We start from the raw sequence: 22,786 nt of genomic DNA, 5'->3' as shown, positions 1-22,786 counted from the left end.
AGTAGTAGAACACCCCTGGGTTCAATCCTCAGTACCGCCAAAAAACTTATTTCCAACACAGGTACACTCAACCAATATGAAGTGATTTCACATTCTAACTTCTTTTTTTTTTTTAATATTTATTTTTTAGTTTTCGGCGGACACAACATCTTTGTTGGTATGTGCTGCTGAGGATTGAACCTGGGCCGCACACATGCCAGGCGAGCGCGCTACCGCTTGAGCCACATCCCCAGCCCACATTCTAACTTCTATCATTTTATTTGATAGAATGCTTGATTCAAACCAGGTAAAACTCTTGGTCAATCATCTTCGGTCATTTTCTTTTACCTACACCACAACAGAAACAGTTTTCTTCTAATCACAAGCATAATTCTTAAAATGGACAATAAAGTTTTATGAAAAACAAAAAGGCCATACAAAATGTATTAGACTATAGGAATAACAGGGCGGCTATTAAAACATAACTATATACGATTTTGCATTTTCATAGTTCATGTACCACAACCCAATTCTTACATAAATAGAAAGATATACTCTTTCCAAACAACCTCTTTTAAGAATCTGAGTGAGCTGTGAGTGGTGGCACATACCTGTAATCTAAGCTATTAGGGAGACTGAGGCAGGACTACAAGTTTGGAAACCAGTCTGGGCAAGACTCTGTCTTAAAATTTTAGAAAGACTTGGGTTGTAAAGCAATGGCTCTTGCCTAACATGCTCAAGGCATATTAATCCCCAGTATCAAAAACCCAAAAAGTTTGGGGAGGGGGGAGGCATGGGAAAAATGGAGGAAATTTGATTGGGCAATGGGGAGGGAGGGGAGGGAGGGTACATGGGGGCAGGAAAGATGGTGGAATGAGATGGACATCATTATCCTAGGTACATGACTGCACGTATGGTGAGACGCTACAGCTACATCCCTACACCATGTATAACTATAGAAATGTAAAGTTGTGCTACAATTGTGTACAATGAATTAAAATGCACTCTGCTGTCATATATACCTAATTAAAACACTAAGGACAGTGGCTAATATCCAGTATATTCTCAGTAAATGAGTCAGTTACAATTCTAGTAAAGTCTATGCATTTTACCAAATTAATAAACCAATCATTTAGATAAAAATGAACATCACATTGCATCATAAAAATATAAAATTTTTCTGATGAGGAGGAATGTGACCCTGCTATATTTCTAAAAATGTGGTTTAAAAATATTAGTGCTTACAGCAGTATTACTATTCTTTAGTTACTTTCAATTTTTAAATCTTAATATTAACAATACAGGTAGTAAATTCTGAGAAATTTTTTTTGCAAAGATGAATGCAATGATAGAGTTTCTTAAACAAAAATCTTCATTTTTTGCCTTCTATTTCATAACTTTCTGCAATTTAAAAAAAAATAGCTACCATATGATCATAAGACATAATTAGATAATTGGAAAGTTTTACCAGACACTGTCTCCTGCTCAGATAAGGAAAAAAATTTTTTTGATTGGTTTAACATTAATGCCTGTAGGACTCAACAGATCATTACCCCACCTCCTAACGTGTATAGATATTTAATATAATTTGACAGTGAAGGAATCACAGTGTTAATGTATCATGTACCTACAACTATGACCTAAAGTTTCATTTGAGAACCTTAAAGTAGCTTTGAACTGATAGTAAACAATGTCTTATCATTTTCAGTTAAGCTTAAAATAAAATATTGAGTACAAGTTAGTTAAATAACTTTGAAGGACAGATATACTAACTCAAAATTAGAAAATATAAAAATAAGTTGTTAAATAAATTTTTAAAATGTTTTTAGTTATAGGTGGACACAATGTCTTTATTTCATTTTTATATGGTGCTGAGAATCAAACCCAGTGCCTCACGCATGCCAGGCAAGCACTCTACCTCTGAGCCACAATCCCAGTCCCAAATAAAATTTTTAAGAAGCTTCAGCTGGACACAGTAGTCCATACTTATAATCCCAGCAACTTGGGAGGCATGGAGGGTTAGAAGTTTGAAGCCAGCCTCAGCAACGTAGTGAGACCCTGCCTCAAAATCAAAAACATAAAGCACTGAGAATGTAGCTCAGCAGTAAAACGCCTCCTGGGTTCAATCCCCAGTATCACAACAAAAAACATATCAGGACCTGAATCTCCAAGGTCCCAAGGGCTTCACTAACCACAGGTATAAAAGTCAACATCCTTGAAATGACCAACAGGACTCCACTCTTCTATCCTCCCTTTACCCCCATTTTACCTCCTACAATCCTCTTTCTGCCTTCTCTGCTCCAGCTTCACTGGCCTCTGGGCTGGTCCTTGAATATGCTAAGCAAGCTCTGCCTCAGGGCCTTTGCACCTGCCTCCCCTGCCTGAAACACTGTACCCTCTACTTCTATTGCAGCTTGCTCCTCACCTTCCTCCTTCAGTTCTTTATTCAAAATGCCACCTTTTCAGGTGGGCTTCTCTAGCTACCATTACTAAAATTATACCCCCACATATTCACATTCTGGGTTATATTTTGTCCTCAGCACCTTCCACCACCAACACATCTGTACAGTATTTCACTGCAGAATCATTACACCCTACTTTTTCACTCTGAAAATTGGTTTATAACCTTTCCTTGCAAAACTGTCTCATGGATGATTCTGTACCTCACGTGACGTAAGAAGCAACTAGAAGGCTAGAGTTGTGGCTCAGTGGTAGACTTGCCTAGCACGCGTGAGGCACTGGGTCCGATCTTTAGAACCACATAAAAATAAACAAATAAAGGTATCGTGTCCACCTACAACTAAAAAGAGATTTAAAAAAAGAAGAAGAAGGGGCTGGGGATGTGGCTCAAGCGGTAGCGCGCTCGCCTGGCATGCGGGCGGCCCGGGTTCGATCCTCAGCACCACATACAAACAAATATGTTGTGTCTGCCAATAACTAAAAAATAAATATTAAAAAAAAGAAGAAGAAGAAGAAGAAGAGCTGGGGTGTGGCTCAGTGGTAGAAGGCTTGCCTAGCATGTGTGAGGCCCTGGGTTCGATCCTCAGCACCACAAAAAGGAAGGAAGGAAGGAAGGAAGGAAGGAAGGAAGGAAGGAAGGAAGGAAGGGAGGGAGGGAGGGAGGGAGGGAGGGAGGAAGGTGGGTGCTGTGTCCATCTATAACTAAAAAAAAAGAAAGAAAAAGAAGTAATTAGAGCCACACTATACTCCCCAGTGGCATATGACCATGCTTCAGTCTTCCTGCACCTAGAATTCCCCGGGGTTACTGCCTGTCATCTCTGTAGTCCCTCAGAGTGCTGCTTCTACACCAGTGGCCATAGGACTGCGCCTTCAAGGGGGAAACTGAGGACAGTGGTGCAAAATCTCCACACAGGGAGGATGACATCTTTTGCAATACTGCTGCAAATTTTCTCAACTGTAATATTAACTATATCACACAAAATGATAACAATTAACCTGTTACCCTTTTTCCAAACCAGAAAAATGTTCACTAAACTGTCACAAAGCTATGATATATGTCAATTTGGACTCTTCAATACTCCTGAATATAGGTTACTCAAAACTCTCTTCAAGAGTATTCCATGCATCCTAATCTTGCACCAAAGACAGTTTAATAGTACAATATTTTTAAGTAATACTTGAACAGTTTTATAGAAATTCACATAACAGACACATCTCACTTAAAAAAAAAAAAAACTAGCAGAAAATCTTCAATGATACAGGACCAGTCTAACTCCACACCATGTACAACCCACAAGAATAGGATCTGTCCATGTAGGTATGTCAAAATATACCCTACTGTCATGTATAACTAAAAAGAACAAAAACAATCTGCAATAATTACATGGCAAATTACAGTTATTTATTTAGTATATTGATGGTTTGTCTACTCCCACTAGAATGCAAGTCCTAAGAGGACAAGAATATTTTTTTCTTCTCATATGTATCACCCTTCACCAAAACACTACCTAGCACATAGTATAGGCACGATAAATATTTGTTGAAGAAAAAAGATACACTAGAAAAAGTTTTACCAGTGAATTCTTTCAATTTTCCTAAGAGAATTTTCTTAGTTAAACCACTAAAATGTGAAAAGAGCATGTGGTGTAAAATAACACCACAGCCCCCCAACACACACATACACTGTCCATATGACCAGGCCCTTCTGACTCTGAATGATCCTGGCAAAAGCTGCCATCTGCCCACTCCTTTCAAATTCACCACCATACCACGAACCACCAACCACCATCAACATCATTCTAGGCTTCCAGATTCATGTCTGGTCTAACACTGTGTTTCTTACTTCCAAGTTTTTCAATCCAATTTACAGGAACATCAACAAACTCTAGAAAGATCAGCCTGTGAAAGAGCAAGAACAATTTGTAACACAAAAATAACAGTGTATTTTTCCAGAAAAAGAATCCTCAAGGTCCAAAGAAACTGACTTGTCTTCAATCATGACAATCTTTCATCAATAGGTACAACAAAGAAGTGATTATTGATCCAGCTGTCAACAATTGTTTTTCTTTAAATTTTATTACAAAATAACACAAATTTGTTGTAAAAACACATTTGGAATATCACAAACGTAAAAACTTCAAAATTTTCTCCATCTGGGTCATACTAGCCCAGTGCACTGGCGCACACCTGTAATCCCAATAGCTCAGGAGGCTGAGGTAGGAGGATCTTGAGTTCAAAGCCAGTCTCAGCAACAGTGAGGTGCTAAGCAACTCAATGAGACCCTGTCTCTAAATAAAATACAAAACAGATCTGGGATGTGGCTCAGCAGTCAAGTGCCCCTGAGTTCAATACCTGGTACTCCCTCCAGGAAAAAAAAAAAAAAAAAAGGTCATACTATATGGATAGATCTCCAAATGCTTTCTTTCTACTTACCATAGCACAGACATCAATTCACTGTTAGTCCTTCAAAGTCTGCTTGTGTACCCTCTGAATAGACTTCCTGTGGTAATGGTTCCCAAACTTTTAAAAATATTTTTATATTTTTTTTAGTTGTAGATGGACACCTTATCTTTATTTTATTTTTATGTGGTGCTGAAGATCGAACCCAGTGCTTTCCACATGCTAGGAGAGCACTCTATCACTGGGGCTACAACCCCAGCCCCCAAACTTTTTAATCTCTGCTCTTGTTCCACTTTTGAAAATTACTGATGACCCCAAAGAACTTTAATTTATATGGATTATCTCATCAATACTTACCATCTTAGAAATTAAAACTAAAACTTAAAAATATACTTATTGATTTAAAAACAAATATTTTTATTATGTGTTCTCCCAGAAAGGCAAACTTCATGGGTAATAACAGATATTCTTTTCTGCTACACTGAAAACCTCTGTACATGGTGGTTTCTTAAAGGCTGGAGGCCAGGTAGAATCTGAAACCATATCGATAAACTTTTGTATTCTATGACATTAGAATCTCCTGGTTCACCTTGTACTTTGAATGGAGGTTCCACCTGTGCATGCTTCTTTATCACATGTTGATCATTTAGAAAACACTGGTTCACTTATTTACGTAGATCTTAGCTTTCATTATAAAGTATCAAAATATCACAGCCACAAATATTACCACCAAGCTCTACATCACAGTGACATACAAAAGTTATCCAAAATCCTATTTCACTAGAAAACTAACATTTTTATAATTGGCAAAAAACCAAAAAACAAAAAACAACAACAAGAAAAAAAAAAAAAAAATATATATATATATATATATATATATATATATATATATATTTTCCCGGTTGTTTTCCTTGAAAAGAAATATCTTTTCTTTCAAGAAACACAACCGGGAGTATTTTTTTTGTTTTGGTTTGTTTTTGCCAATGATAAAATGTTGGCTTTCCAGTGAGATTACTGGGTCACTGGCATACAAATTCATCTAAAACTCTCCAAAAAGTCTGTGGCAATTTTCACTATCTAATGCTGCATGAATGATCACCACTAGTTAAAATGTAAATATTTCCTTTTTAAATCCTGAATTTGGGAAGATCATATATTACCACATTTGACTGCCTAAAATAATACTCAAGTAAATCCGATGTTTCAAGGTGAAGTAAAATCCAGATTAACTTAGATGAAGTGAATATTTTTGAATTTCAAAGTGCACGCCATCTGCACACACTGCACATCCACTCGTGGGATGGGTGGGCTCAATTCATACCTTAATACTAAGCACAGCCTGAAAAATATCAGGCTGCAGCAGCACAAACACGACCTTAATTAACGGATCCTGGCTGGCCTCTTTACACATATCAGTTAAGCTGACCCTCAGCTTTAACTTCACACAGGATTCTTGGAAGTGAACAATGTAACATGTACTGTCAGCACTCAAATGCCAACTATGTTCACAAAAGTGTCAAAGACAATCTTTATTGCCCAAATGTCATTCTAAACAGGGAGAGAGGAAGATGCAACATATCATCAGTAGGGAAAGGGTTACTCCTTATGGAAGGTAAAATAATTAGAAGGTGTGTCCTCAATTCATGAGAAATGCTGCTTTCCAGTTCAATCTTTTCCACAGAGCACAAAAGTGAGTATTTTCAAATCCTACTTTTGATTGAAAAAAACTAAGGATACTAGTGTCAACTTGGATGTGGTTCTTAACTTTTTAGAACACAAAGCACTTTAGGAATAGGATAAATGCTTTCTACAGAAAAAATAGTAGAGGATTCATGCAGTTAGAGGAAGTCTGTGCCTTCAGTTAAAGCAAATGATATATCTAGGAATCCCAAGAAGCCACTTAAGACCAACCCTATCATGAAAACTGAGGCCCTGGAACAGTAAAACGGCTTGTCCAAGGTCAACAGTGAACAAAAAGTTCAATCAATCAGGCAAGAAGTAAGCAACTCAAACAGATTTTGAATAAAGCCCTAATTTTCTTATACAAAGAAAGTTTCTGTCGGCAACTGAGAGATAACTACAGTAACAAAAAATGTTAAGTAGAACTGGAAGGAACTGACACAAGTACTGCTGTTTCAAAAACCTCCTTGACAGCCTAAGCTGAAAGTATAAGGAAAAATATGACCAGAAATCTTGAAAAAAAAACTCACCATGTTCCATAAAAACATTGCAGTGTGGACCCCCATGCCTCGATGAGTCCTTCTTCCCTGCTCCTTTGATAAAGTGCAGGGCAGGCAAACTTGGCCTTCTTTGGTCCCCAAGAACTTTTCCAGGCTGCTGCCCCATAAAGCAATGATGATAAGCACCCCTTTCCAGAAGAGGGTTCAAGATCTTCCAGAACGGTGAGTGGACTTAGAAGGAAAAGGATATATGCGTGGGATTTCACATTTATTGCATCTCCCCAAGTAGTAACTGAGGTCAATCACAGAAAGACACCTTTTGTGACAAAGGGGAGCGGACCTTTAGGTTGACAGATGTAAACAGGAGTTCCAATTATTTTCGCAGTTTAACTTGATTTTAAGTATGTTTCACAGGCTGAATAACAGTTTTTTTTTTCCTCCCCAAGAAGAAAAATTTAAACACAAATATTCACAGGCGACGCTAGGTCAACAGTCCTACAGTCTTTTCCATTCACAAGTAAAAAGGAAACGTCGATCGTCCTTGGATGCTACTTCCGAACTTTTCCTGTGGAAGTCACCAACCCCCTATCTTGGTTTCTCCATCTTCCGACAAATTTCCTGCCCCTCTTCCTTCCCTACCCTGCTCTCCGGGAAAGGGCACGGGTCACCCAGATTTCAGCGAGCTTGCCCTCCACTCTGACAAGAAGCAATGCATCGCCAGCAACTTTTAAGTCCGCTTTTTAAAAGGCCTGTGAAACCAATCCAGGCTTTTCCTTTGCATTGAAGTTTTTGGCTGCACTGGGACCGAGGGAGCGGAAGGTGACATTGGAAGAAGTCAGGGCATCAAGGCTCGCGGGAGCAACCTCGAGGACAGGAGAACGCCTGACAGTGGGCAGGGGCTCTCCTCCGGCGGGCGGGGGGCTCAGCGGCCAGGCGTGGGCCGGGGCCGGGGCGGCGGGGGCGAGCACCGGCTGCTGGGGCGGGGCACGGGCGGCTTACTCGGGGACGTCGCTCCTCCACGCATCAAGCTAGAAGCCGGGTGTCCCCGGTCGGGGGCAAGTGAGACCACCCCGGCGTCCCGGCGCGGGAGCGGGCAGCACGGGCCGGAGGACGCGCGCGGCTCCAAGCCGGGGGCAGCCACGGGGGGAGGAGGCCCGGCCGCCGCGGCTCCCCGATCCCGGGGTCTCTGCCCGAGACACCCCCTCCCCCGGCCCCGGACGTCGCCGCCGCCTCCGCCGCGCAGTCACATCCCCCGAGCTCCGCCGAGGCACAGCCTCCCCCCGCCGGTGGGGGTCGCGGGCAAGGGAGGGGCTCCTCAGCCACAGGACCGGGAACCGGCTCCGGCTCCGGCGCCGCTCAGAGACAGACACCGACCCCCGCGGCCGCCATGATGGATTACGAGCCGCTCCACAACGAGGCCAGGCCCCGCCCCCAGCCCCGCCCCCGACGACGTGCGAAGCCCTCCACGCGAGGCCCGGGCGACCCTGGTGCCGCCTTCTGCGGACGCCGCTGCACCTTCTGCCGTAGTCTTGGTGCAGGTGAGAGTCCAGCCTCGCACGACCTTTTAATTTGGTTCTCCTGGGCGCAAGGTGAGCGTAAGGAAGCGCCCGCCTCCTCCGCACTGCCATTGGTCCTTGGGAATCCGGGCCCCTCTCTTCCATCCCATTGGCCAGTGAGAGCAGCTGGACCGGCCCTGATAGCCAACCGCCTTCGGCGCGGCCGCGGGGCGTGCCGGGAGCTGTGGTTCCGCGGGGCGCCCGGCCCCCGCACGGACACGGCCGGCCCTCGGCTCTCCGCTCCAGCGCTCCTGCCCCTCCCGCCTGGGAGCCCGTGGACTCGATGGCCTCTCCCCTGGCTGGCCAGCTCTCCGGGCGCCCGAAGCTCGGCCGAAGAGCCAGAGCGAAGGGGAAACTGCGGATTGGATTTTCCCAAAACCGGAATTGGATTACTTCCTTGAGCCTCTTTTAGGGGAGAAAATTTGGCTTGATCCTTGAAATCCAAGCTATTTGGTCCCTTTCATCCCATTCACTCCCTAAAAAGCACCAATGATGGAACTAGAGAAGAAATCCGACATGCTGCTAGCGAATTTAATGGTTTCTTGAGGGATCAGGAGGCTGGCTTACTATAGCAACAGCATTTGTTCTGAGGGCGTGTCAGGTGCAAATGGACGTTTGCCAGAAAGAAACTCCAAGGTAACATTTCGCAGGTGAACACGCATTTGCATGACATTCTTGCTTGTTAGACAACAAAATGCCCATATTAGGCTTTGCAGGCCTACAAGCTAGCTAACAACCTAAACACACCAAACTAGCACCTGTCATAACCCATCTTCTTCGACTAAAAAGTTCCCATTCTTCACTCTCCATAGAGCAGCACCTAACTGGGATATACCCATTTCTGAGGGGACCCACTCATCACAGTGCCTCTCTACGCCCTGCAATGTTGGCACTTTTCATTGACTGCATTCTCATTTAGTACTCATGAAAGCCCTGTGAGGGTTATCATGTAATATTATCCCCATTATGCAGATGGGGAAACAGATTCAGAAAGGTGACTTACCCAAGGCACTTGGCTAATGTGACAGGCATTACTTCAGCCCAGATTGGCCTTGCTCCAAAACACATGTATTCCTACTATACCATCAGCTACCAAATTACTTTTCAGAAGTTTCTACTGATACCACAGGCACCACAGCTGCATTGAGTGCCAGTACATTCAGCTATGCGTTTTAGAAATATTTCTGCCATATTGAGACATGGCACTTACCATATACATATTTATTTTTTAGTTGTCAATGGACCATGATTTTATTGTATATGTAATGCTGAGAATCGAACCCAGTGCCTCACACATGCTAGGTAAGTGCTCTACCATTGAGCCACCACCCCAGCCCCCCATAGCACTTACTCTTGATAATGGCACTTTGATTACTGAAGAGGAAAATATCCACTTGGAGATTCAATAGGAAACATGAAAATTTTGTGCAAAAGATTTAGAACTGGAACTCATAAATCCATGTTGATATAGCTTTGTGGCTCAGTGGTAGAGCACTTGCCTCGCAAATATGAGGTACTGGATTTGATCCTCAGCATCACATTAAAAAAAATAAAAAATAAAATAAATAAAAACCTTAGTTCTCATCTATAGTATTTTTCTTCAAACTTCAATGCCTTTGTTCCTCTTGATTTATCTTATACTGATTGCTACTTCCAATTTTTCTTTGTGACATTTTTTACTTTTCTAACCTATTCATGTTTTAATCACTTCCTCCACATCTGCATTCTTCACTCTCTGGTCTAGGTTAAAATTGGGAAATCAAATCAGAACTCTATAATATACATAGCTTACACTTAACAATTCATTTAACAAGTATTTACTGAGTAACTATTCTAAGTACTAGAATACAGCAAAGGGGAGAAAAACACCTCCTTATTCTTGAGGAGCATACATGGGACAGGCAATATGCAAATAGGTAACAATTCAAATAAAAGATAACCTCAATGCTGGAAGTTAGACTTCTGGATTCATGACCTTTCAGTCAGTCCTACTTGTCCTCTGAAGGCCAGCTTTCTGATACCTCTAGGGCTTAAATGTGCTTGATTCAGTCACTCATGAACTTACTCAAGTCACCTTACTTCTCAGATTTCTTTGCCTATAAGCGGGATTCCTAGCTGCTTACTTCATAAAGTTATCATGCCAATCAGACCAGACTTTGATTTTCCACAAAGCTGGAAACATGCTTCATGGTCACAGGAGAGATCACTACCCTTCATCTAAAGTATTATCCCTAATCTCCATTCTTCACTTCCACTGTTTTGGGGGTTTCAGGAGAGCCCCAAGCCTATTTTTTTTTCCTAAAGATGCACTGTACTCTTTCAATCCCTATAGAATGATACTTTTAAGGCCTTAAAACTAGAATCCAGAGCCCAGCAAATGACCAATGTTGAATAAATCTCTTTTTTTTTAAAGAGAGAGTGAGAGGAGAGAGAGAGAGAGAACTTTTAATATTTATTTTTTAGTTTTTGGCGGACACAACATCTTTGTTGGTATGTGGTGCTAAGGATCGAACCCGGGCTGCATGCATGCCAGGCGAGCGCGCTACCGCTTCAGCCACATCCCCAGCCCTTGAATAAATTTCTCTAAGCTCATGTTTCCATTAAAAGTGATTCAGTTGCGTCTAATTTTGTCTTCACTCTTGTAAAGCAAAACTCATTAAGCTTAAAATTTTCGGCTTATTCCATTTCTTACACCTACTGGAAATACACTTAACCAGGGCGCCCTCTAGTGGGCCATGGAAAGCAGGTAATCACCAGAAGGTGCTTTCAGACCTTGGTATTACCCCTCAGCAGGAACTGAATGAAGAACCAGCGTGGGTGAACGAGCTTGCTGGACACAGGCTCTGCTCTTTATCATTTCTGTCTCTCAAATGGAAAATCTTAAAAACATGACAGGTGAGCCAACCTAACGATGCAATGCTGCCTAAAGCTTATTCATTTGTCTTCACTTTCCTCAAAACAGGGGACACATGGGATAATGATTTTAAAAAGTTGTCAACTGAGTTATAAAGAACCATGTAATGAAAAAGAGCCAACTGTATTTCAGAGCTGTCCAAGGCAGTGGTTGGTTGGTTACTACCACTGAAACAGCCTAGGTTTGTTTTAATAGAAGTAGGGTAGAAAGGCCTCAGATGGAAGTTATGTCTGCTGAGCCCTCCTTCAGCTAGCTGCATTTAGCTGTTACCCAGAAACCAACATGAGCACACTTACAGCCATCAAAAAGTAGTTCACCGCACATGTGGAATAAAATAGTACTTCCATATATAATGCCTTAAAAAATGTTTCTGAAAACCTAAATCAGAGCACCATTTTTAAATAGTTATCAGAAAAACAATGGATAGGAATTCTAACATTCCTCAGTGAGAACTTCAGTATCTGGTTTTTATTTTTTAACTGTAAATTATTCAAAAATGAATGTGTCACTACTTCAATTATAGGAGGAAAACAGCTTTGCTTTTCCAATCTCCATTTTCCTCAGTTACTTTTCATGTTTATCAGGCACCCAAAAGTATGATGGGCCCAGAACATTCATTCCATTCATTCTATTATTGGTAATAACTTGTTATAAACCCCCCTCAAAGGCAGGACAGGTTAAGTAAGGGACCTGGTGTCAACTCCTCACATCTCAGTGGAAGGAACATACAGTGGGAAATGAGATTCTGGGTAAGCAAAAGGTGGCTGGGTGAACTTTATTCTCCCTGACCGTGGGCCTCACTTCACCACTGTATTCTTCACCAAACACTTGAACTTCAAAGGTGGAGTGGAGACCAGAACACACTATTTAGGGGTCAGGGATGCTGTGGGTTTTTTTTGTTTTGTTTTGTTTTTTTAAATTTATTTTTCAGTTTTCGGCAGATACAACATCTTTTGTTGGTATGTGGTGCTGAGGATTGAACCCGGGCCACACGCATGCCAGGCGAGCGCGCTACTGCTTGAGCCACATCCCCAGCCCCAAGAAGCTGTTTTCTAATGGGGTAATTTCAGGGGGCTTTGTGCCTTGTGAATGATGGTGAGTGGAAGACAAAGGATTCACCCGATTATTCCAGGAGCCATTCGTCTCAACAGGATAAAAGACCTGAAACTACCTCTTTGCACTGGGAACTGGCCTGTCTGGCAATGTTTAGTTCCCGCCAGGCTGTCTCATAACAAGAGAGAGCAGGCTCAGGAGCTCTCCAGCCCCTCAACTGCAATGCAGATGAGTAATGAGTCTGTGGATCCTCCCTGGGCACATGTGGGGACCTCACAGTGACTTGGCCCATCTTCAAGAGCCTCTCCTCATCCTTCCTGTTCTAAAAGCCTCTGGCGTGTTTCCAGCACAATCTCCTCCATGACTTCTGGCTTTAAGATGTCTTTGATCTGAGAAAGACAGAAAAAAAGGTATGTGTTCTAAAAAGAAACCAACCATTAAGGAGACCATCAAGCCATCCAAAACACGGGAACTAAGCATGGTTAACATAAAACTTCTGCACTCTGTTCATTTACCAGAAACTCACTTGGTGCTATGGAATGTGATCTGCCAGAAGCAGCTTAAGAAATCAAGATTCCCTGGGACATGAGTGACAACGACAAAAATATTCTGACATTCACTTAAAAGATGGCCAAGTGAGTGCGGAAGCACAGGCCTATAATCCCAGCAACTCAGGAGGCTGAGGTCCTGAGCAACTGAACATGGCACTATTTCAAAATTAAAAAGGGCTGGGGATGTAGCTCAGTGGTAAAGCGTCCCTGGGTTCAATTTCCAGTACGCCCCCCGCCCCCCGCCAAAAAAAGGTTAAGATTTGGGATGGGCAAGATGAAGTCAAGAGGATAGAGGTTTACTATCATAAGAGAGCCTCACCTGGCACCTCCATTCCAAACCCTTAGCCAGACATTAGACATGGAAGATATTGCCAGTGTCTTTTTTTCATACCAGGGATTGAACCCAGGAGCACTTAACCACTGAGCCACATTCCCAACCCTTTTTTAATTTCTTATTTTGAGACAGAGTCTCACTAAGTTGCTTAGGGCTTTAAGAGGGATCTGCCCTTAAGCCTCAGTAAGGCTGCCCCCCAGGCCAGTCCTTACTGATGAGCATGGTAGAAGCACTGGGGACACTGAGGAAGCACCGTTGCAGCTTTCAGAGGAGTGAGGAAAAAGGGAGCTCCGGTGGAGTACCTGATGCGAAAGGGATGCTTCATAGCAATACAGGATACTGGTGTCATACAGCATCATCCTCTGAGTTACCAAGGAGACAATGCAGTTCCGGAGCCGTGATATCACCTCTCGATCAGCAAGGGAGACAGGCTACAAGGGGCAAAAGAGGAAGTGAAGGGAAATATAAATAGGACCAAAACAGTGAAAAGTCCCAGTAAATTAGCAGAAAGGAGATCATGCGTGACTCAGAATTGCTCTGGGACTCCCCCAAGAAAGACGAAGAATGTGGCTTCTTCAATGATTCTTTAGCTGTTACCCTGCACCTTTGCCCTATCACCCAGCAAAGATCAAACCAGTCATTGAATCTATCTCTTCAGAAAAGAGAAGTTAATTCAATGTTATGAACTGAATTTCCTAAATGAAAACTCAAACTCAGTCTTCATGCAGTCATGCACTGTACAGTGACACTTCAGTCATCAACAGATCGCATATGACAGATTAAACCACCCGGTAGTGCTGGAGCCATCTTAGTTTATAAGTACACAGTACAATGTTCCGACAATGACAGTCACCTAACACTGCATTTCTCAGAACAAAACACCATAGCTATGCAGCATAAGAGTAATTTAAAAAGCAACAAAGCCAGGCGTGGTGGTACACACCTGTATTCTTAGCAACTCAGGAGGCTGAGGCAGGAGGATTGCAAGTTCAAAGCCAGCCTGAACAATTTAGCAAGACCATGTCTCAAAATAAAAAAAATAAAAAGGCTGGAGAGGTAGCTCAGTGGGAAAGCACCCAATACCACCCCAAAAAATAAGGCAACGAACTCTGCCACAAAAAACACAGCAGAGACTAAGCGTCCTCACCACCAACAGCAGCAATACACTCACTCACCTCCAGGTTTGCAGTGAAGCCCCCTGCGTCCTCATCCTTGTGCTCAGGGGTTGGGTAGATCCAGATAAAGCCATTGTTACCCAGAATCACTGAGGCACCACACGGCAAGTCATGGAAGTGAGTCTTCTGCCGTTTCACCAGGGAAGGGGAAACCTGGACCAAAACACCCTGACCTAGCTAAAGAAAAAGATCACAGGGTAGTCACTGTAGACCATCAGTGAGATGACTGAAAACAGATTACAGAACATACATCCCTGTTACATCCCAGTCAGCGTCCTTCATTAATAACTGCGGTCCTCTACGTGTATATACAGAGGCTATTTATATATTCCAAAGAAGGTAACTACTGATACTCTGTCACTTCCTTTTGTAGCAGTCATCACATTCTAGTTTGGGGCAGGTGTGCTGGTTAAAGAAGCTAGAGCTGACTGGGATGCACTGGAGTCCCCCTTGCCCAGGACACTGTCCTGTTCCATGGCTCTAGCTTGATTCCAAACACCCATCCTGCCCATGAGATGTGCACCACTGAAGAGCTGGGTACAAACCCATGCCTGGTCCTGGCAGGCCAGCTCCAGATCCACATTCTGCAGCACACAGGCTTGTGCAAGGTCCATCTCTACCTCACGTACAGGAGTGTGGGTGGCCAGACACATAAGGGAAAGATTTTTCCTCCACTCAGAACCTGAACAGGTTCACCCAGATAAAGCCAAGAGACTTAATAAATCATAATGCATTTTAGGAAGTATGCATATGCTATCTCCAGGTGCAATGGCAGACACCTATATCCCAGTGGTTTGGGAAGCTAAGACACAAAGATCGCAAGTTCAAAACCAGCCTTAGCAACTTAGCAAAACCCTTTCTCAAAAAATAAAAAGGACTGGAAATGTAGCTCAGGGATAAACTGTCCCTGGGTCAAATCCCCAGTATCCCAAAAAGTAAATAAAATAAACAAATAGCTTCAAAAAAGTAACCTCATGCTGGGCATAGTAGTGCATGCCTGCCTGTGACCCTAGGAGGGAGGGTCAAGTCTGAGGCCAGCCTCAGCAACTTAGTGAGACCCTGTGTCAAAATAAAAAATAAAAGGGCTCCGACTGTAACTCAGTGGTGGAGCATCCTGGGTTCAATCCACACCCACTACACAAATTATTGCAAAATAATAAATAATGCAGTCACATGTAAGAAAAATCATGAATTTCATTTAGAGTCTTTAAAGCAGTGAAATTTCATTTAGAAGGTCTATATAGAAGAAAAGCAGTAAAAATCCCTTTATTTGCTATCAGTGACATCCATTTCACTGCTTGGACTACTAGGTGCTGAGACCGCCCCTGTTGTGCAGGCCTCAGTCTCCCTTTGTTCTACAGACAGCCTCTTGGCCTGGCCCCAGTGCCATGTTGCAGCATCCCTCAGAGGGGCAGAAGGGCTCTTTGGGTGGAAGAGGATAAAAGTCACCACCCTTTACAATGTCCCCAACCAGTGAAAACCATCTTCTTCCCATGGAGCTCTGGAAACACCAGCAGAATATGGGATGCTAGTGGCTAGTGCGTAATTACCTAGATTGGTTTGTTGATTTGTTTTGTGTTTTGCAGTGCTAGAGATCAAACCCAGGACCTCACTTATACTATACAAAAGCACTCTACCACTGAGCTACATCCCCAGCCCCACCACCAGCGTTCTTTAGGTCAGCATGTCAGGGAGCTACAGGATTTGGAAATGGATCTGAAGTCTCAGTCAGCTAACAGGAACGGCAAGAGCCTGACTTACCTTTCCATATTTCAGGCTCCTCGTATGCAGAGAGACAGCTCCATCAGAGAACACTGCCTGGACCTCAGCCTGGCCAGGGTAATCAAGGAACAAACAGAAGCCTCAGCTGCCCACTTTCACGTCACTGGTCTCCCTGGCCCCATGCCTCAATCTTTCCCTCCTATCGCCAATAGTCCACCTCAGATGTCTTGTTGAACCTTGAGGACTTCAATGTGACCTCACTTTCCTCTTGGCTGATGAGAACAAGAGTTATCTTAATATGAACAATATTTTTTTCAATTCCCCAAGATAAAAGTTAACACTAGGGGCTGGGGTTGTGGCTCAGTGGCAGAGCGCTCGCCTTGCACGTGCAAGGCCCTGGGTTCGATCCTCAGCACCACATAAAAATAAATAAATAAATAAAGTTATTTTAAAAAAAAAATTAACACTATTAAGAAAACTTAAGGGGCTGGGGTTGTAGTTCAATGGTAGAGTGCTCTAGCTCATGTGAGGCCCTGGGTTTGATCCTCAGCACCACATAAAAATAAATAAGTAAATGTATTGTGTTCATCTATAATAAAAAAAAATGAAAAAAAAAAAGAAAACTTGAGTCTAGCTTATAGCATGGGCATCATGAGTTACAAGACCCAAAGAAACGAGCTGGCAGCAGGTATAAACAAGAGTTGGGAAAGAGAAACACCGCAGCAGCAGACTTGACCCAGGACTCAGACCCCTGCAAGGATTCTAAGTTCCTCTTGTCAAAGCAACACAAGTCCCATGTCCAGCCTCAGTGGAAAGCACCAGAAGGGTGAAACACAATGTACAGGATACACTGATAAGGTCCCCTTCCTGCAAGAAACCTCTCATTGCAAGCTCATCTTCTGCAGATCTTCTCCTCTGAAATACACAAAGAAACAACCTGGTTACTTAAGCCAGATCCTGAGAAAGATCTCTCTCCATTGCTTCTTTCTCTTTCACTTCCTCTTGAGATCACTGAAGCCAACATGAGACTCAAACTCTAAGAACCATAGTAAGAGGAGGTAACTCAAGCCACTGGAGGGGAACAAGAGTGACGTCATGATTCCCAGCTCCACTTCTCCTTTCTTCTCCATCCTCTGAGTAACATTAAAGTTTCTTGTCTGACTGTGAAACCCTCCCAAACTCACCCAGCCTACTGCTTCCACTCAACCTCCATGATAGCTCCTGAGCTCCAGCAAGGCCTGAATGTCTCCTGATTGGCTGACTCTGCCCACACATTTCCTGTCACCTCAGATTCCCTAAGCTCATTAAATTCTCTCCATCCTTCAAGGAGTAAGGCTAGTCCTTCCTGTGAGCTTCTCCCACTGGATTAATAACTCTGCACCACATCCTGCCAGGTATGTGGGTCAGACGTCTCACACCCACATTCTTTAAGGAACTCAATTGTACTCCTTTTACCTGCATCCTCCACAGGACCAGTGCGGTGAGCCTCCCTGTAAACTACGCTGGACTGACTGTGGCATTGTACAAAAGGCTGCAGCTTAGTGACTGAGATGTCTGAAATTAACCAAATGCCCTTTGATTCACGAAAACTAATCTAAAAACAACTTTACAAGGAATACCTTCACTGCAAAGCTAATACACCCAGAAAAATTATTAGCACCAAGATTTAAAAGCCTCTCTCTCCAGCCATCTCTTAGGATCCCACCCCATGGATGTTTCTGACTCTACCACAGAACAGTTGTTGCCTGTGTTGTAAGACCTGGGCCAGCCTACACATATGTCCAGGCAGCAAACTTCACAACAGAGCTCAGCATTCAGCAAAGTTCTCCTGTGGGGCAAAAGACACCACAGCTCTCACTAGCCAACTGCACACCTCCAGGACCCAGCTGCAGCCCTTACCAGCTCTCCTCCAGGAAGATTCATGGATGAGAGAAGCAAAACTGAATCCAGCCTGGAGTTGGTCTCCACCTTCCACCTCTTCTGTTGAACCTACAAAAAAAGTTCCACACCTGGACACATACTCCAAGGGCAAGAGCTAGCCTCATAAGTGACCAATAATCCCAAATCTAACAAGCCACAGGTCACACGACAGCCAAATGCATTCACTATCCGACTCCTTAAATCACCAGCTGGCCTTCACTCTGATAAACTTTACCTCTGTGATTCTCCCCACTACAATGTCTCCTACTTCACCATTATACCTGAAAGATAAAACAAAAAGTCATTCATCAATAAACAGATTTTCACAACACTAAGCACCCTTTGAGATTCTGGTTAAACAAGGATGAGAGATTTGATTACGGGCCACATTTAGCAAATCCATAAAATTATGTATTTGGACTTATTTTCAGGAATTAATAACCTCAAATATCCCACATATATAAATCTCCATTGACTATCCTTAAACAAATCACTCATTGGAAATAGTTCTGTTTGCCTAAGATCCCTATTTTGTTGGGTTACATGGCAGAGGAAAGCAAGGCATATTTTCCTGTAGAACAGAGGTGGGTTCTGCACTGGCCAAAGGAGGAGAAAGGAGATTTGAAAATAGGTCACTACCTGAAGGGCCCCATGCTCTCCATCTCCCCAGCCGCTGCCTGCACAACTCAGTCCTCTTTGCAATTTCCTCATCCTAGATTGTAAAGATGAAGTGCTCCAAACTAAGGCCCAGGCCTTAGATCACTTCTTATTTACTCAAGGTGAGTTCACCCAATGTAATGGCTTTAAAATACCACTAAGAACAATAACACACCCCTGCATCCCAGATTCTATTCAATTGCTAGTTACCCACCATCACCACTTAGACACCTCATGGACATTTTCAAAGATAGCAAGGCTAAAACATGCTTTCTAGCAGTCCACTCCCCTCTTCCATAGCAAGCTGTTCCCCTCCCAGTCATTCCCAGCTCAGTAAACAGTGGTTCTGTACCTCAGGTTGCTCAGGCCTAAATCCTTGGAGAGTTATCCTTGATTTTTCTGTTTCTTACACTGAAAAATCCAGCAGCAAATTCTGCTGACTCTACCCTTAAAATGTATCCAAGAAATAAAAGGCATCTGAATGGAAAAGGAAGATGTAAAACCATCTCTATTCCCAGATGACACTTGGTCCTAAAAACAGGTAATCCCAAAGAACTGGGATCCAATACCCTTTCATGATAAAACAAAACCTCAGAAAACAAATACATGCAGAATCTAATCACAACTCCCCACTTTTTGCTATCCTAATCCGAGTTGTCCTCACTTTAGATGATAAGTCTGATCCCCTACTCCATCTCCCTAAATCCCTTCCTATCCCCCTTCAATGTCCCCATAGCAGCCAGAGTGATCTGATTAAAACCTAAGTCAAGCTGGGTACACACCTATAGTTCCAGATACTCTGGAGGTAAGGTGGGTGAACTGCATGGGCCCACAAATTCAAAACCAGCCTGGGTAACAAAGTAAGACCCTGTCTCAAAGAACCTAGGTCAGATCAGAACTCTCCTCAGCTGCACCCCTTCCAGTGGCTTCCCAGAGTGGAAGATTAAAAGATTAAATGACTGCCAGACAGGTCAACCTTGCATTCCCCTCAGTCCCTGCTTTCCTCCTTGTTCATTCGGTTCCAACCCCACTGGCTTCCCTTTTGGGAAGGCTTCATTGACCAGCCCTGTGCTAATACTTTAAATGTACCATCTCATTGAATTCTCAGAAAAATCCTAATGTAGGTCATGCTATTATTTATTGTCTTCACATTGCAAGGCTTGGAGAGGTCAGATGACATAGAGAAACCTTTGAAGCCTGCATTAATTTCTACTACCATTCTTATAGTCACATTGAAAACTGCAGATCTGTAGCAGCATAGGGCAAGTGAGTGGCGCTTGGAAGATAAGGGGTGACAGAAAAGTCCTAGTTGTACAGTATGGATGCTGCAACAAATACACACCTTCTGTTCTCACCTGGTGTTCAGAGCTTTCACACAGATCAACTTGTTTACTCTCTCCACAGAGCCAGCCACAGATGCAATGAGTTTCTCTTCTCCCATATATGTTCCATGGCCCCTGTTGCAAGACCAGGAAACAAAGAAAGGATACCAGTTTAACACCTGAAGTGATCTCTCCCCTCAAGAACAATGTGTCCAACAGGCTCCTCCCGGCCCAGAGCCTCCAGAAAGCTACCTGGACATCTGCACCTTACATGTGCTCAGCTGTCACCTTCTCCAGCAGGCTTACCTTCTCTACCCCATTTAAAATAATACTACCCTACTGCCACCATCCCACCAAATTCCTAGCCTCATTCCACTCACTTCCCCACCCACTGCATCTATCAGCAAACATTCTGAATAACTAACTTGATGCATTTATTGTTTATTATCTGTCTCTCTCTGTTAGAATATAAGACTCCACGAGGACAGTGGCTTTTTCCACTTTGTTCACTATTACCCCAACCACAAAGAACATAAATGTATGTTGAACATATGAGGAAATGAATCCCAAGAATTTCTAAAACTAAAAGTTTAAAGGCTATAAATGAGGTACCCCTCCTTATACATTCATAATGTAAAGGTAGGTTTTGCTTCTTTTTTATATTGCTATTTCATTTAATCCTCACTACCCTACTAAATAGTTACTGTTATCAATATCTTACAGAAACTCAGGTTGGAGAGGTAACACCACGGGAACCCGCTGCTGACTCAAAGAGCCTGCCTCCAAACTATCACCTGTGTCTGCCCTTGCACGTAAAATCGGTGTAGTTGGGTACAGCTAGCACCGCATATCTGTCCGCTCCAAGCCCAAACAATTACTGATTCCAAAACAAAAACTCCGGCTCCGAGGTGTCATTGAAGGGGCAGTCCAGGCCAGGAGGGCCCAAAGTTCCCTCAGACAGGGGATACTGTAGGGGACCCTGCTCCGAATCTTCCCCATTCCCCTCTCCTGATGAAGGCTCGAAGATCTGGTCTCCAGGCAGAGGATCCCAAAGTCATGGTCGCCAGAGCTCGGGAGGGGGGCTGGGGGCTGAGGCTACTCAGGCCGGGACACACAAGATGCGGAGTGTAAGGAGCACGAGGTTCGGAAACCAGGTGACTGGGATGCTCCGGAGCGGCACCGCGAGGGGGTTCCAAGTGCCGGGACGGGAGGCCACGTGCAGAGCCCTGCTGCACCCCGGGCCCCCAAGTCCCCACGTACCGCATGAAGCCCGTGTCCGTGGTGATCGTGTCTCCCGGCACCACCAGGTGTTTCTTAGGATCGCGACCAAGGGTCTCACTGAGGGGCTTGCGAGCTACCGGGAGCCTCATTTCCATCGCCATCTTGGCGCCAATGACTTGCGCAGGCGCAGCTCGGCCGCGAGCCGCAATACTCCGCTCCGCTATTCCCTTGGACGCTCAGAGGGGCGGGGCTTCACGGCTGTGGCAAATGGGAATTCACGTTCGGGCGGCCATGTTGACTATTGGCCACTTTAGGTTAACTTGAAGGGAATCAGGGAGCCGAGTTGCCATGTTTACTAATGGCAAGGAAGTACCTGTAGAATAAAAAAAAAAAAAAATCTCAGATTGGGTGACGTATGAGTTTTTACCCTCGCTGTCTCACATCCATCGTCCTATGTATTGTTTGCCAGGGTTAGAGATTATTGAGAAATAGCCTTCTGAGTTTTCCGACAACTCCGTTGCAATATTCTGATACAAGAGGGCTCTGGAGGACCGGGAGATGGGACCTACCGAAAACACCCTCTGAACCGAAAGCCCATTGCACAACCATTCCGAGTAGCCCCGTTGTCCGCATTCCAACCACCCGTGGGTGTTCAGCCATGGCCGACACCCCCGACAGCGCTCCGATCCCTCTCACTGCGCCGTCCTTTGCTAACGACCTCTCCGGAGTGAGCCGGCTTACTCCAACGTGGTGTAAGAAGGTCGGCCAGACCCTGCGAGGCAGGTGCAGGGGGGAGGGAGGGTAACCCTTGCTTGCATTTACTCACACAGCAATCGGGGCGCTTTCCGTGCTCGGAGCACCCTTCGGGATTCAGCGTGGAAGGGCACATGTCCCTGGCTTCATCTGCGGCTCCTATTTAGCAGGAAAGATCCTCTGGTCCCTTCTCCTGGCCTCTTACTATCCTCTGCCTTCCCCTTCCCTGCAAGGTTTACAGAAAACTGAACTTCAACCTCAGGGGATCGGAGAGATTTCTCTCCAGGGACTCTAAAGAGGATTAAACCAAACAGCTTGCATGAGCCACACACTCCCACGCTGAGGTCAGGAAATCAGGTGCATCAAGCCCATCATGTCCTGAAGATTCATCAGACCAATAAATCTCCACAAGGACAGCATTTCCTTCACCTAAGCAAGGCTCACAACTACACTTGTGAAGAAAGCCAACCCTGCCAGGCAGTACACGACATAAATGCTAGTGCCCCAGTAGACAACATAAATGCTAGTGCCCGAGTGGGCAGACACACCATCTCCTTCCCTGCCTAGAAGACAGTAGAGCCAAGAAAGT

At 44.0% G+C, this 22,786-nt stretch overlaps 3 protein-coding genes across 4 annotated transcripts in view; all 3 read right to left on the bottom strand.

The window, feature by feature from the left end:
- The window catches only part of Abl1 (ABL proto-oncogene 1, non-receptor tyrosine kinase), a 129,948-nt gene extending 122,217 nt beyond the window's left edge, over nt 1-7,731 (bottom strand). The window contains exon 1 of one of the 2 annotated variants that reach the window (XR_005734165.2): nt 7,050-7,731. Coding sequence is in view for 1 of the 2 variants with exons in the window: in XM_005321086.5 (XP_005321143.2) it covers nt 7,050-7,185 (136 nt within the window). In the remaining variant the exon portion in view is untranslated. The remainder of the gene's footprint in view (nt 1-7,049) is intronic. The other variant, XM_005321086.5, reaches the window with a different exon arrangement.
- Nucleotides 7,523-7,845, bottom strand: LOC144377390 (uncharacterized). Its single transcript, XM_078048416.1, has one exon. The coding sequence runs from the start codon at nt 7,843-7,845 to the stop codon at nt 7,747-7,749; it is 99 nt and encodes a 32-aa protein (XP_077904542.1). The 3' UTR covers nt 7,523-7,746.
- Nucleotides 7,846-11,014: 3,169 nt separating this feature from the next.
- Nucleotides 11,015-22,754, bottom strand: Exosc2 (exosome component 2). Its single transcript, XM_005321085.5, has 10 exons — nt 22,271-22,754; nt 21,484-21,817; nt 20,257-20,358; nt 18,480-18,525; nt 18,224-18,313; nt 17,174-17,239; nt 16,364-16,432; nt 14,603-14,779; nt 13,730-13,858; nt 11,015-12,931 (listed from the first exon to the last, which is right to left on the bottom strand). Exons 2-10 carry the CDS (start codon nt 21,603-21,605, stop codon nt 12,851-12,853), a joined length of 882 nt encoding a protein of 293 aa, XP_005321142.1. The 5' UTR covers nt 21,606-21,817; nt 22,271-22,754; the 3' UTR covers nt 11,015-12,850.
- Between the last annotated feature and the right edge of the window lie 32 nt (nt 22,755-22,786).

The sequence above is a fragment of the Ictidomys tridecemlineatus genome, chromosome 4 (assembly GCF_052094955.1).
Source record: "Ictidomys tridecemlineatus isolate mIctTri1 chromosome 4, mIctTri1.hap1, whole genome shotgun sequence".
Lineage (NCBI taxonomy): Eukaryota > Metazoa > Chordata > Mammalia > Rodentia > Sciuridae > Ictidomys > Ictidomys tridecemlineatus.
The sequence above is the reverse complement of the archived record's forward strand: the minus strand, read 5'-3'. Positions and strand labels throughout refer to the sequence as shown.

What these genes read in the sequence shown, in the direction of transcription:
- LOC144377390 (XM_078048416.1), bottom strand. Translation starts at nt 7,845, where the DNA reads ATGTCACCTTCCGCTCCCTCGGTCCCAGTGCAGCCAAAAACTTCAATG.
- Exosc2 (XM_005321085.5), bottom strand. Translation starts at nt 21,605, where the DNA reads ATGGCGATGGAAATGAGGCTCCCGGTAGCTCGCAAGCCCCTCAGTGAG. An exon ending in ACGGACACGGGCTTCATGCG is followed by an intron (nt 20,359 to 21,483) that starts GTACGTGGGGAC and finishes GTCTTGCAACAG; the next exon opens with GGGCCATGGAACATATATGG. An exon ending in AAGCATCCCTTTCGCATCAG is followed by an intron (nt 12,932 to 13,729) that starts GTACTCCACCGG and finishes TGTCTTTCTCAG; the next exon opens with ATCAAAGACATCTTAAAGCC.